Source organism: Paramormyrops kingsleyae, chromosome 3 (assembly GCF_048594095.1).
Source record: "Paramormyrops kingsleyae isolate MSU_618 chromosome 3, PKINGS_0.4, whole genome shotgun sequence".
NCBI lineage: Eukaryota > Metazoa > Chordata > Actinopteri > Osteoglossiformes > Mormyridae > Paramormyrops > Paramormyrops kingsleyae.
Window position 1 is genome coordinate 32,547,821 of NC_132799.1, and position 14,337 is coordinate 32,562,157.

Sequence of the window (14,337 nt, forward strand, 5' to 3'; positions counted from 1 at the left end):
AAATATCTGTTCTGTGACTGTGAGGTAATTTGATTTTTTTTTTTTTAAATCATGCTTCAATCAGTCTGGATATGAAAAAGTACCCCGTACAAGTAAACCGGCCGTGTACACACAAATTCTGAAGTTAAGACAAAAAGCCAACCTGATTTTTTTTAATACTTCAACGCAAATGGAAAATTTCTTGAAGAAAGGAAGAAATGCAGTAGTTGAATGATAGTGTGATCCGGTGCCCTCGGTGATGGCGGTCGGCTGGCTTCCTCACTTGGCGTGCAGAAGGGCCCCTGCTCCCTGGCCGTAGCCAAAGCCTTTCGGCCCAAAGTTCTTTGCATAACAAGCTGGAGAGTAAGCATACAACGCAAGAGTTTTGGAAATGAGGCTTATTGTAAGAGACCTGGATGCCTTAAGTAACCATGGTGACTGCCCTATTTGCAAATATCATTCCTGAAGACTATGGAGCCCTTCGCAGGCATCTGGGTCAGTGGACCCTCAAATTCCAGACGAGAACCATTCTTGAGAGTTTTTGTGGCACAAATTCAATTCCTCTAATAGAAACCGCACTTCACGTTGATTGTGACCACTCTGAATAGCATCGTTCCCACACGGAAACAACTATGTTAATTCATGGACTCTGTATATACACTGTAATGTGTACACATCAAACAAAAGCTTTGAGGAATGACGCCAGCTGTCCTGAGCTACGTCGTGATCTTCCTCACTGGTTTACCATTTCGGTAAAATGATGCACTTGCTTAGAAATCTAATTACTCCCATAATCCTCTGATCCTCATTCTCAGCTGTCACTTTCATATTAACTACATACAGTATATCTCTAACAATGTATGAATAAGCCACTAACGCTCTAACAATAAACAATAAACCTTGGTATCCAAACCCCACTATACAAACAGTACATAAACCCCAAATACAATCACAGCTGAGTAGACTCAGTACCTTTATTCACTCAAGTCCAACAAGAAATTCATGAAGACTACAACTGGGAAGAGCTGTGTGCATGACGAAGAAGATCTGATGGGGTTCTTTTGTCGGGCTGCTTCCTGTTGCTTTAATGAGGTCACCTGTCAGCTGCCCCTGAATTTCCTCTCCATTATTAAGATCACAGGCTTAAAGAAGCCACGTGGGGGGGGGGGGGGGCTCACCTTTACAGTAAATCTCTCCTTCTTTATCCGTCTGCGTGGTGGATTCCAGGCTCTTGCCACACTTGGCACAGCGGAAGCAGATTCGGTGCCAGTGCTCCACATGCGACAGAAGCATGACAGAGAGATTCCACCGTCAGGATCGCCACACAAAACACTCTCACCCTCCGCAGACGGTTATGTTTTTGTTCATACTGGCTAAGCACAGCCTCCCGGACACAGAGGAATGCGCCAAACCAACCAGTCACTGCAGGAGGGGTAGGATTCTCTAAGTCAGCTGGGACTGGCCCTGGCCTGGACAGACCTCTGTGCAAACTTAAGAACCTGGCAAACCAATCAACTTCTTAGTTTTGCTATTTCGTTCTTCATTTCCCCTTCTCCCTTGACACCAACACCATTAGAAATACACACTCACCTTCATCACCACCGGTGACTCCCTACACATTACGCAATGGTTAGGCGAGGGGGGTGTGGCCAGCTACACCTGCGCTATACATCACACACCTGGAATGGAGGGCTGTACATGATACCCAGACCAGCAGCACCTCTTACTCTTTCAGTCCACATGCTTTGGTTTCTGGGTGTATGTATATACCAGGGCCCATGTCTGGATAACTTTGGGAGTATCATTAAGAATGAAGTCATGAAAAATCATGAAAAAAAATATCGTACAAATAATTTAACGCGAGCAGATAAGAAATGATCAATAAAAGCCAGAATTATATCCATGTTTTTAAAAAACTATGTCTGAGCTTTTCAAGACCAAACGAACAATGACCTTGTCCCCCCCCCCCCTCATTTTTCAAATGCATTCCACAGTTCATGTTGTTTAGAACTTGAGTATCATAAGCCCTGTTTATAAAGACCACGAGACTTTGAGCATCACCTTCCTTCAATTTATGCCCATAATCAAACCCAGCTGCTCTGACCCAACCCCCCCCCCCCCCTCCCCACTTTCATGCCACAAGCTCCCGCCTGCATGAACGATAGAAGACGACGGCTCGGTTCTCTCCGTCTCACCTTGCCAGCCCCCACTACCTTCTCTGCAGCATAGACAGGTTCCCCGCATCGGGCACACTTCTCCAGCCCCCCGAACTTCTGGGCAAACTTGGAAAGGTTGGGGCTGCTCGCGGGCCGATGGCTCGGGCTCCTCGGCGGACAACGGGAAGGCGGAACAGCACAGACGTTAACTCCTGCGGGGCTAGCTGGACTCCGGAGGCGGCCGAGGCTGGGAGTGTGGCCTGACGCTGGGGCAGCCGCCTGCCTGTCCGAGACCTGAATAGGCCGTATTGTGCCGCGCTTGAGGAAGATTAAGGTCAGCAGTGTAGCACAGGACTCCACGTTACATAATGGGGTCTTTCATAGCATTCATCACCTGACACCCGGCTTCAAATCCCAGGAAACAGGCCTGCGGTGATATGACTGTCTGCTCCCAAACAATATGCCACCCTTAACATACACCTGGAATGTATAAAGGGGCGGGGCCACGGGAGCATTGGCCCAAGGCTGAAAGTTGATTGGCCCCCCAGAGTGCCCCTTCCCCTGTCACTCACTGATTCAAAACATCTCATTGGCTAATGACAAATTTGACCCCACTGTATGAATTATGGCCCCTTTTATGCCCCCACCTTAATCAATCTGATGCCTCAAATCAAGACAAGGGGAAACCTGACTCAAACTGTCAGTCCAAAATGGAGAAGCATGTAATCATACATTGACTCACGCTTTAGAAGCTAGAGCTGAGTTACCTGAAACAGACACAGTGAAAGCCCTCCTCCCCAGTGAGATAATGGTCAAACTCACTTTTCTGGTCTGATCCCGAGCCTCTCTCCCCGGTCCGTGTTAAGCGTCCCAGCCCCCTGGCCATAGCCATAACCCTTGGGGCCATACTTCTTCCCGTAGCAGGATTTGCAGTAGATCTCCTTGTGGTGGATGGCTAGCGTGGTGCTGTCTAGGCCTTTCCGGCAGACCACTGCAATCGATCACAGAGCATTTTAAACGATGCACCCAGTAGGCACTCTGCAGAATGACTGTGACACAAGGTACAGAGAATGTAGTAGATTGAGCTTCATGCAAAGTACAAAGTACAGCTCCAAGGCCAAACAGGGTGTACCCCTTCGTGGTTCTCTCTGTGGTCTGGAATACGTTCTAGCCCCTCCCCCATGACCAGAGACTACAGATGAAAACTAGCCTTTTGTCTAACTCTGGCATATTTAAAGTAATGTTGTTAAAATCCACTATCCTTGTCAAATAAACCGATAAACAAAGACTCGTGTATGGGATAGACTCTCCGTTCTAGGATAGGCTTGAGTCCCTAGGCAATGACCATGTATGGTTGTTGGAAGGAAATGGTTGGAATATGGCAAATGCTAAATTACTGTTAGCATCCCAGTCAGATGGAGGCACTGGGCCTGGTTAAACACCAACCCTCCCCAGCCACACTCACTGCAGAGGAAGCAGCATCTGTGGAAGCTCTTGCCGTCGCACTGAACCTCCTCCGCGTGGTATACCATCCCCTGGCAGGCCGTACACTTATTACCCCCACCCCAGTTTGGCATGGTGGAACTGGGGAGGGGGGACAACAATCGATGCATAAATAAATACATACACCACACACTGGAGAAGAAAGTATGATTCCTCCATGTTTCTGCAAAAAGAAAATATATAGTTAATAATAAATAACACCAATAAATGTATTAGGCATCATCATAACCTGTGACAAAGACATGTAATGCTAATTAGGCCATGTATATATACACCCTAACCATAACCCCCCATTTTCACGTATAATTTTACGTGTTCAATGGCCTCTATCAAATGCTGGTCCCCCTGAATCTGCCAAGGTATCCATGCCACTCCGACGCACCTGTGTAATCGTATCTTTTACGCTGTCCTTATACGAACAGCTACACAGATGAACCCTCAAGAACACGTACGGTGGCATTATAACACTTGTAAGTTTAAAAGTTTTTAATTTTCCATTTGCGTGGCCAATCTGCGCCCCTCCGTAATCAGGCGTGACATCGTTAATATCCAGAGACAAGCCGCCCCTCCGTCTGTTAGCGCAGGCTGTGACTCGCTGCAACATGCATATGCATGAAACCGGTGGAAACTGTCAATTGTTAAATTTCAATTAATGCCTTTCTATTTTAAGACCTTTTTCTAAAATTTGGAGAGACGTTTCTTACTTGCCTGCCGTCTCCTAAAATATATATCTAGGCTGTGTCGCACGGGTGGTTGAACAATCTGCTAATTTATGAAAAGTGTGGATTTGACAAGCCGCATTATTGAAATACAGATTCCCATAATACTGAATAAAACTTTTATATGTCTCTCATTTGGAATCAGATACTGCCAGTACATCACTGCTCTTTCCACAGCAAAAAAGCCAAATATTTTACAAGATTAAATCAGCCTTACAAGAAGCAAAAAAAACACAGGATTTTCAGTTGTTATACTTACGTTTCCCTGTTCTAATTAAACTAAATTATATTATTAAATAATAAGATTTAATCATAAATTAACCCTACGAATTATTGGAGAAAGTCAAACTGTTTTATTTTCTGTATCCCCTTAATTCCGTCCAAGAATAAGAAATGAACCAAAAAAATAAAACAGGTCAGTTTACTTCTCGTTGAAACTCTAATCATGCGGACAGAAGTAATCAAAAGCTAAAGGACAGTATACCTTCGGATTAAACACTATCCGCTAACACTGGGAATTTCAGCAATCATGACAGAAACTTGTCGTGCAACACAGTAATACTACTACTAGCCGACTATATAATAATAATAATAATAATAGAATAATAATCTGCTTCCTCCGGAGGTCATTAGGATGAAATACTCCTTATTTACTCCATACTGCAAGGTACCATAAAACCGTAAATCCTTACGTCGTCAGCAGCGGAGTAACGAGCGTCAAAGACTTTGAGCCGCGATCTTTGCACAACCCGGGACACTGGAGAGGTTTAGGTGGAGGCTATGAGGGAGTGGTTTGTGGGTGAAGCCAATGCATCAATTTTACTGTAGACAGTGAGAAATACACAGGAGTCCGAAACTTCTCACTGAATAAAGTGGCATTCTTCTACAAAACGAGATGCAAAATGAATTGTAATAGCAGCTACTGAATCGTATCCCAGCAGGCATCCAACATTGTCACAACGTTGAATAACGAAATTATGATGCTGCGATTTCAATAACTGCTGTGAGCAAGCAGGGACAGCATTGCCACTATGTTGATCTCGTGTCGAAATATAACAATATAATATATTATTTTTAAAAGTAAAAAAAATCATTCAGGGAGCACCCTGCAAACATTTATTAATATTTTAGAGGTATATATATTTTTTTTTAATGCTGTAATCTCTCGGGTTTGGACTGAACACCAAAGCGCCTTCGCGCATGCGCACTTCTTGCATTCTCCAACGGACTCCCGCTCGAAGCCGTCGAAGAGGTGGATCCTAGGTACAAGCAATCATAAAGGTAAGCCTAGACAATCATAAAGTTGACCACCGTCTAACGTAAAAGTTAATGCTCATTTATGTATTTGTTATTTGTGAGGCCGATCGTTCGCGTTCTCTTAGTTAAAATTAGTGAGTTTGGCGCCGTCGCGTCAGCTCGTTAGCTGCTACTGATGCTATTTCACAAAACGTTTTGTATCAGTAAGGTTGACGTTGTTTTAAAAGTGTTAGTTGGTGCAGAAAACATTTTCAAGTGATATGATTATAACTCATGTTTTGGTATTGCCATAAACCGCTAGTGTGGCATCTCGGTGAAGGAATTAATTTTTTTTACAACGGTGATTTGCTAACCGTTTATAACGACTGTGTCGATTTCGCGTCGAAATACATGCATTTTCACTTGATGTGATAGTTTCTGAACTTGATCCTCTGACAATCTGCGTCCTTTGCATTTATTACCATCAGCATTTTAATATTTTGACCCACCTGAATTGTACTGCAAAAAAGTCCCAGATGGCTAATAAAGCCCTTTCCATAAGAACCAAGAAGCCTGTCTGCTGCTTTGGTGTAAAAACCTCATAATTTCATGTAACTCAGAATGAGGATTTGGTAGAGTCTTACTGAGACGGGAAACCACCTTTATTAGACATTTTGAAAATTCCTGACATTTAATGAATACCAAACACTCACATTCAGTTGTAAACATGTAATGGCTTATTCATAAGTTTTAAGTATAAAAAGTGTTAAGTATAAAAATTTTAAGTATAAAAAGACAGACATTATGGCATAGACATTTAGATACCGTGCTCACTTTCCACTACTGCTTTGGTCTAATACAACATGTTCATTATTGGAGTAATCTCCTTCACTCTGTCCATCGCCTACAGTCTTTTCCACCTCCGAAACCTTACAAAGCAGCTTCATCTTCAGCACATCCAGTTCTTTTAGTTCATTTTGTAGCTCATCTATCTCTTTCAAAATTGCCTCAATCTTTTCTTTCAGCCGCTGCAGCTTTGCCTCTGCATCATCTTCTGCCTCCACTGGTGGTATGTTCAGGTCTTTCTCTTTCTGAACCTTAGGCATTCCTTCATCAATCAACTCAACTACCACATTCTGGGGCTGCTCTCTCGGCCTCTCATCACTTTTTGTTATATCAGGCTTTTTGTCTTTCCCTTTTTTCACAAGGGAAAATTTCTTGCGCCAGAATCTCTTTTGTTTCTTGTTTTCTTTGCTCTCCTGCTTTTTTGAAGCTTCCCCAGTCTCCTCTGATACCACTGGGGGCCTAAAGCAGTTGAGGAAAGACCACTTCATGTTTAGATGCATCTTGTTCAATCTCTGATTTGTTCTGAAGTGGAATAAGTGCTTACAGTACAATTTATACCTTCAAAATGATGACATCACCGTTGTCACGGTGTATTAAGACTTACAGGTGGCCCTGCAATTGGCCACGTCGCTCCCGTAGCATAGAATTAAAGAAATATGTTGAATGTCCCCCTGTCACTATGATGATTTGGGTTGTAATTGTCCGCTTTCACTACTCACGATATGGTGGAGTACCTCCAACTCCACCTAGCAGACATACATATGAGGTGATTGAGGTGTGGATTGATTCTGACCGTGTGGACTAATCATCCTGAAATTCAGATACAACGTCCATATCGTCCATGATTCACTCATAATATTATTGTGTCAAGATTGAACTGTATAACTTGTTTCTCATGAGAAGAGTCAAAATGCTTATCTTGTCCCAAGAAGTTTTGTCCTGAGATACTTATTCTGTTCAAGAACACTTGTCTTATTATTTCTGATTTACGAGATGCTAACCCAGTTCAAGGATGCATACTTTGTTTTTTTGAGGGGTTTTCCTGGGAAGAAAGGGTGGTCAAACATGTGTTTTATATATTATCGATTAGTGTGTGGGCTGCTTATTTTGTTCTCAGAAGATGTTCTCATAAGAAAGCGGAAGTTGATGAAGGATATTTGTCTAATTATTTTGGATTTAAATCATATCTAGTAATCCTTGAATGTGGGATACTGATCTTATCTAGAGAAAAGGGGGAACGTATTGATCATTGGAACTTGTCTTTGTATTTTTGATTTTAACCACAAGCCGCATTACCCGGACAAGATTGGAAATTTGAGAACGCCTTGCCTGAGGGGTGAGCCTGGCCAGCTCATCCCCTGCCCGCACGTAATGCCCAAAAATTTGTATAAAGGAAGGGGGAGATCTTAGTGTTGGTTGGAGCTCAGCCGTGGGACAGAGCAAGCATCGCCCGGCACTTTCTCGGGACTCACGTTTTGATCTCCTACCAGGACTGAAACGGGCTCCCCAGTCTAAGAGTGAAGGTGGGTGATGATGGCACGTCCAAGTGGGAATTGCTTTGCAGTGTCTGTGTACTGAATCAATCATTATTGGGATTAATTATCATTGTATGACAATCACAATAATATTAATTTGTACTTTCTATGTATGCATATTTTTATTGTCACATTATATATATATATATATATATATATATATATATATATATATACACATATACATATACATACACACACACACACACATAATCAGTTGTATTGGCAGTTTGATTATTGTTTATGATTTATAATACTATTGGATGTCACTTGTGATATGGAGTTATTTTGCATTGCCTTTGATCCAATATTTTGGTATTGATTTTAATGCAAGGTTATTTTGTATTACTTGTAATAAAGCGTTTTTAGAAGCGAACCAAAGTGTGCCTGTTTGTTCCTTCGAAAGCCCTATATCCCCCTCACAACTTATGTTTTGGTATTGCCATAAGCCGCTAGTGTGGCCTCTCGGTGAAAGAATTAAAATTTTTACAACGGTGGTTCGCTAGCCGTTTGTAGCCACTGTTGATTTCACGTCGAAATATATATTTTTTTAATTGAAAAAAAATTCTGGCAGCACTGTGCAAACATTTATTCATAATTTTACAGATAAATGCTGTAATCGCTTTACTCGCTTTGGACCGATATGGGTTTTTCTATACCCGATGCCGATATTTAGGAGTCAGGGTCAGCCGATGCCCGATATATGCTGCCGATTTTTATTGGCCGATAATTGGACTTTTTCCCCTCTATTTGCATGGTAAAATATCACACCAATAATAAACGATACACAAAATTTAGCATTTATTGAATACTAACTTGTGTAAATTTTAATATAAACTTAAATAACAAAAACACAATACAACATGTAAACAACAACTTAAACGTGGCTTGGTGAAATGCTGCCATACAGGATTAGATTTTTGTTCAGCCATCAGACAGCAATTACTAAAACAAGAAAAAATGCAAGGTTAGCATTTTTATTATAGTGCCTTCATCTTCAATTCATTGTACAATTGCAGTATTCCATGCACATTAAAACAATTGCGCTCTAATACATTTTGAAAGAAAAAAAACACTATATATAGTAACTAAGTGCATCATGGTATGATGAGTAGTGTACAAGCCCCAAAACCTTTTACTAACATGTTGTTTATGTTAGACAGATAGTGTGGGATTCAACAGAATTATAAAGAACATACAATGAATAGAGGAAAAGGAGAATATAGCTTAAAGCAGGGCATGATGAAAGGGGGGGGGGGTTCATTCTAAAAAATGCAGTTAACTGAAACGAGAACTGACTGGCGCCGGCAAGGCAAGGTTACCTAATCGGGACCGATAGAGGGAGCGACAGAGAACGTCAGCGGCCCTTACGTATCTGTAGCCTTCCACAAGGACAAGTACTAACCGACTAACTAGAGTAAATGTGAAACGTGGTTGTCACGTAGACGGAAGGTACCGAGGGGGGGTGATACCCAAAGGGATACAGCTGATACATATGGCAGAGCCTCCTCCTGTACATGCTGAATGTATGTCAGATGGTCGCTCCCTGATTATAATCAATCAAGAGAATATTGACTTGCAACGGTGATTTGCAACTTCTCCCCGTGTCAGCGGTGAATCTCTTCTCATCCAAGGACCCGGTGGAGACGGCCTACTCCAACAATAGCTTACAAGCCAAATTCAGAATCAGAATCTAGCGACCACAGAAAATAAAATAACTTCGTACTACACGGCCTTGTATGCAAGGACAACGTAAGCCCCTAGTGATTGTGACTTTGTCACGGGATACGCCCGTATAAAAGGATAGACTTGCTTAACTAGGAAACTAACTGCGCAAAGTCGTGCACTTTTCATCTAAACGTCTTACAAAATGTTCGAATCTCCGCTCTCAAATGCAAACAAGTTGCACAGAAGGACCATTATCAGCATCAGCTCAAGTGAATGGTAACCACGCTTTCGAACAAACAGTTTTCTCCGCCATGCATTGTTCTTAGCAGCTCTGTGTCTCCGAGGATGGTGCTGTCTGTGATCGGGGCAGTGTAACGCAGCTTTCATATACGCTGCAGTGTTTGAGAGTGCTGCCTGCTCCGCCTCACACACACAGAGTGAAACTCTCCGACACAAGGAAAAAAAAACAGAACTGATAACATCGGGCTGGTATGGTAATAATTAAAATTTTAACAATTAAAATTATTTTTAACGATTAAAAAAACGTCTGTGAGCCCACCAACAAGCACACAAAACTCTGTCAGAATCAATGATCCTTAACGTTACCTGTAAGCTGCAGTTGGTTGAAGGCTCATTATCATTACAGCAGTTCCCGACAGCGTAATTCGCGTTCTCTTTCAAAAGCGCATTTCATAGCAAACCAGTAAATAGGTCTTTGAAAGATCAGAATTTAAGCCTCACCGATTTCTCCCAGGACTCTTCCAATTTTTACAAAACTTCAGGCTTGGGTCCTGCACAAGGCAGCATGGGTCACGTGTTCCATAGCAACAATAACACTGGGCTGCCCGCAGACGTGCCTGTCTGTAAATCGGCGAAATACACTCGGATATCAGCCGATGCTGATACATTAAAAAATGCCAAATATCGGCCCGATATACCGGTCGACCTCTAGTATGCGCACTTCCTGCATTCTCCAATACGGTCTTTAAATGATCAATAAATATATTATTGCATTGATTATTAGTAAGCATTTACTAATAAAATGTTTACTTTGCAGATTGCTGAGCAATTCCGTCATAGCCCAGTTTAGTTTTAAAGGAAAGGGTGGAAAGGCCAGTTTCACAGCAACTGTTTGTGATCTCTGCCTCATCTAAATTATGACATCAGTCTGCATTGTATTGCTCATCACCAGGAAACTTATTTTTTCATGGATCAACAAATAAACAATAAAATGTTTCAGGGTCAAACATGCACAGTCAGTATTTACATGCACAGTTTAGCCGTGCTACTGTTATAGCTCAGTTAGGCCATTTAATTGTAATACTGTACTTGACCCAGTATACAACCACAAGAGGGCAATTGTTTTTATTGTTTAAAGGACAATGGACCAGAATGCATTGCTTTAAGACAGCGCTGTAAGCGGCTACATGAAGTCGAACGCACCCACAGATTTGATTGCTTAGCCTTGGTATCCCGGATGTATAACTCCTATTTTTAACCTCATATTTTTGCATGTGAATTCGGACTTTCGAATTGGAGCAACTTTGAAATGTTCTCTTTGAATTTTTGAAACTTGACTTTTTTGTAATTTGTACCTTTAAACCCTGAATTTGTGAACATGGAAAAATAGCAATGAAACTGCATTTCAGAGGCAAAATCTGATGCATATTTCCAATGCATAAATATCCAATGTTAGAATTTCAGTGGCATATAAAATTCAAATTGTGATGAGACAGATTTGCTTCCATATTTTAGCTCTTTTCAGCTTGTTAGTATTGAGCTTTTTTTCCACTTGGCCTATTATGTTACAAACCAAAACAACTGACAAACAACTTAGTTAGGGCAAACTAGCAAATTGTCTTTGAATTGGGCAACTTTATAGCACTTTACATTTTCTTTTTCTATGTACTGTTTGTCACTTCTGGGTAAAAAATGTGGCATGTGCAGTATCTAGTTCAGTTTGGGTTCAATCGAACATATACATGCAGAGCTAAATGCATTCCAAACCTTCCATTCCAATTCCAAATGCATTCTGGGTAGACCGATTGAGTGATTTAGATTTCAGTTGGACTAACATGTTACATGTGTTTTAAAAGACCGGTTGAAGTCGGACTAACACTAATTAAATTTTTCTTTGTCATGTAAACATATTGACTGCACTTCAGTTGATGTTAATGTATGTTTTAATGTATCATAAAACTGCAAAATGCATAAGAACTACCACATTAATGCAAGTGAATATAATGGTCTTAGCACTTAGAATGTTCAGTGCCAAAATGTTAATTTATAAAAGCCTGTAGATACTATATCACTTTACAGCTTTGTGTCAGCATCTTTCAGAATCAGACAGCTTTATCTTCCTGAGGGGAAACGCTTAAAATTGTAAATGTATTTGTCTACTTTGAAAAAGTTATGGATTTCTGTAATAATTTTGTGTTAATTTCAGAGGTCATCCTCACGACAGCAATGGCTAAGAAGGGGCTTCAGAGGCTATACTTCCTGAGGACACTGAGGAAGGCTCAATTACCCCAGAAACTGCTCATCAATTTCTATAGATGCACCATAGAGCCGGTCATCACATATTGCATTACAGCACGGTACCTCAACTGCACCTCAGAACACAGAAAGACCCTCCAGCGCATCATTAAGACAGCCCAGCGCATCATTGGCACCCAGATCCCAACTCTGGAGGAGATTCACCTCACCCGGTGCAGACGCAGAGTGAAGAACATCATCTCAGATGTAGCACACCCTGCACACACATTCTTTACACTGCTGCCATCTGGAAAGCGCTACAGGACTCTGCTCACACGCACAACCTGGTTCAGAAACAGCTTCTACCCCAACGCCATCAAAATGCTGAACTCACATCACTCACTGGACTGAATTTGACTAGTTTGCACACGCACACACACCCATACCTACTGGACATGTCCGTGGAAGCGCATTCATGCACACACTAACACCTCACGGTCGCCGCCATGATGCTGTCTACCTCAGTGCAATAATAATTGTTGTGCAATATTCTTACGCTCTTTATCACATTGAGCATCTAGCTGGTGTAATAATTGTGATGCAGTACTCATGCACTTTACTCAACTGTACATACCCCTGTTACCACTGTACCACTTTCTGTCATTGCATCTGTCACTTGCACCTTAACCACATGGCACTTTAATCAGTATTACTCATACTGTGAACATTCTGTGGACTTCTTTTTTATCTTACTCAAACTTTACCAACTTTTTATATTTATTTTATTATTACATTACACTATATTTTATTTTATATTTAATTTTTATTTGATTCTACCATTTATATTCTATTCTATTCTTTTAAATTACCTACTTTATTTTAGTTAATTACTAGACTTAGTTTTTCTCTTCCCTAATGTTGCTTTTCTTATATGCATCTGCTGGTTTCTTTGCTTCAACGCTATCTCGCTGTACTTGTACAGTGACAATAAAGACATCTACTGTATCTATCTATCATCTATCTATCTATCAAGGCATCCAAAACATCAGAGAAAGAAGTGGAAGATGCCATGTGAGATCACCTTTGTTACGCCTTCGTTAAGTTAGGAAAAACACGTGTCTTTGTTACAGCATATGTTCAATTAAATCTTAATCTTGTTCATGTTGGCTGTTTAGGACATCTAATTTTTTAGTGGTGTTAGTGGTACTGCACTGTTTACATCATTTCCTGTTTTAACTGTTGCACTGTTTACATTGTTTATATTAACTAATCATTTTATTTTTTTGTATAAATAAAGTTGAGTCACAAATGTATATTAAAAGGACATTAATTGTTTCAAATGAGTGATTTTTCCCCTCCCTCACTTGATATGTTTATAGGGGTTAGGACATTGTCAGGTTTGTATGCTCATGCAGCAATGCTCTGACGTTAAATAGTTTAAATACACAGAAAACAGAGTTTGAGCAAAATAAATAAAAACAATGTTGGAGCAACATAGAAAAATGACGTTGAAGCACTAAATGGACGATATACTGATGTTCTCCTGCGCTGTTACAGCCCTAATAGTGTCAGAACTGCTCCCAGGACGTAGGCACCCACAGCCTTAATCATGCTGAACCAATCAATGAGATGATGTGAAGTTTAGCTGTCACGTGGTGCTCTCAGGAAACACCAATCAGCGCCTAGCGCAGCATGCGCAACTTTTACGCAAACACTGGAGGATTATAGGGTGCAGTAAGAACTGATTACACTTTAGTCTTGACTTTTCATGCTTGACAGGAATAAACTCTGACAGTCCTCCACACATTTGCATTACAATGCATAGAGCAGATTAAGCTACAATCTTGTTTTACGGAGTTGCTGTTCAACAAAATAAGCATACTTCTTGTGGTTATTGTCTGCATTAAACTATTAGATAAAGGGTAGGAGTAAGGCCGAATATATGTGTAAAAACAGACCATTGTTATGGAACATTCACTTGAATAGAGGTCTGTTTATCACCTGAGGACCTGCTGGTGTTTTTGGTGCAACGGCCTGAGGTAGGTGTTTGATGTCACATTTAAGCACTCCTGTAAACCCAGTGATAAAGTGAGGAAATGTTTTGCAGCATGTTGGTTTGCTAAGGAGACTAGGTACTTATTGATGAGCGATGAGGTTTTTTAAACCGTGGAATAGTAACCTATCATCATGCTGATTTCAGCGGTCAAAACGTGTTCTAGT

General features: G+C 41.0%; 1 protein-coding gene and 1 long non-coding RNA gene across 7 annotated transcripts; one reads left to right on the forward strand and one right to left on the reverse strand.

Annotated features, from left to right (window-relative positions):
• Positions 1-136: 136 nt before the first annotated feature.
• Positions 137-10,449, reverse strand: LOC111843414 (cysteine and glycine-rich protein 2-like). Of its 6 annotated transcripts, none has more exons than XM_072710190.1 (6): positions 10,249-10,446; positions 3,601-3,719; positions 2,958-3,126; positions 2,175-2,304; positions 1,158-1,251; positions 137-335 (listed from the first exon to the last, which is right to left on the reverse strand). In XM_072710190.1, exons 1-6 carry the CDS (start codon positions 10,281-10,283, stop codon positions 259-261), a joined length of 624 nt encoding a protein of 207 aa, XP_072566291.1. In that variant the 5' UTR covers positions 10,284-10,446; the 3' UTR covers positions 137-258. The 6 variants fall into 6 exon arrangements, 4 of the variants coding, with proteins under 4 accessions (XP_072566291.1, XP_072566292.1, XP_023666772.2 ...); XM_072710191.1 differs by having other exon boundaries at positions 10,384-10,408; XM_023811004.2 differs by lacking the exon at positions 10,249-10,446 and adding an exon at positions 5,050-5,476.
• On the forward strand, positions 9,864-13,447 carry LOC140588252 (uncharacterized). Its single transcript, XR_011989609.1, has 2 exons — positions 9,864-9,918; positions 12,089-13,447. It is a non-coding gene; the product is annotated as an uncharacterized lncRNA (long non-coding RNA).
• Positions 13,448-14,337: the final 890 nt, after the last annotated feature.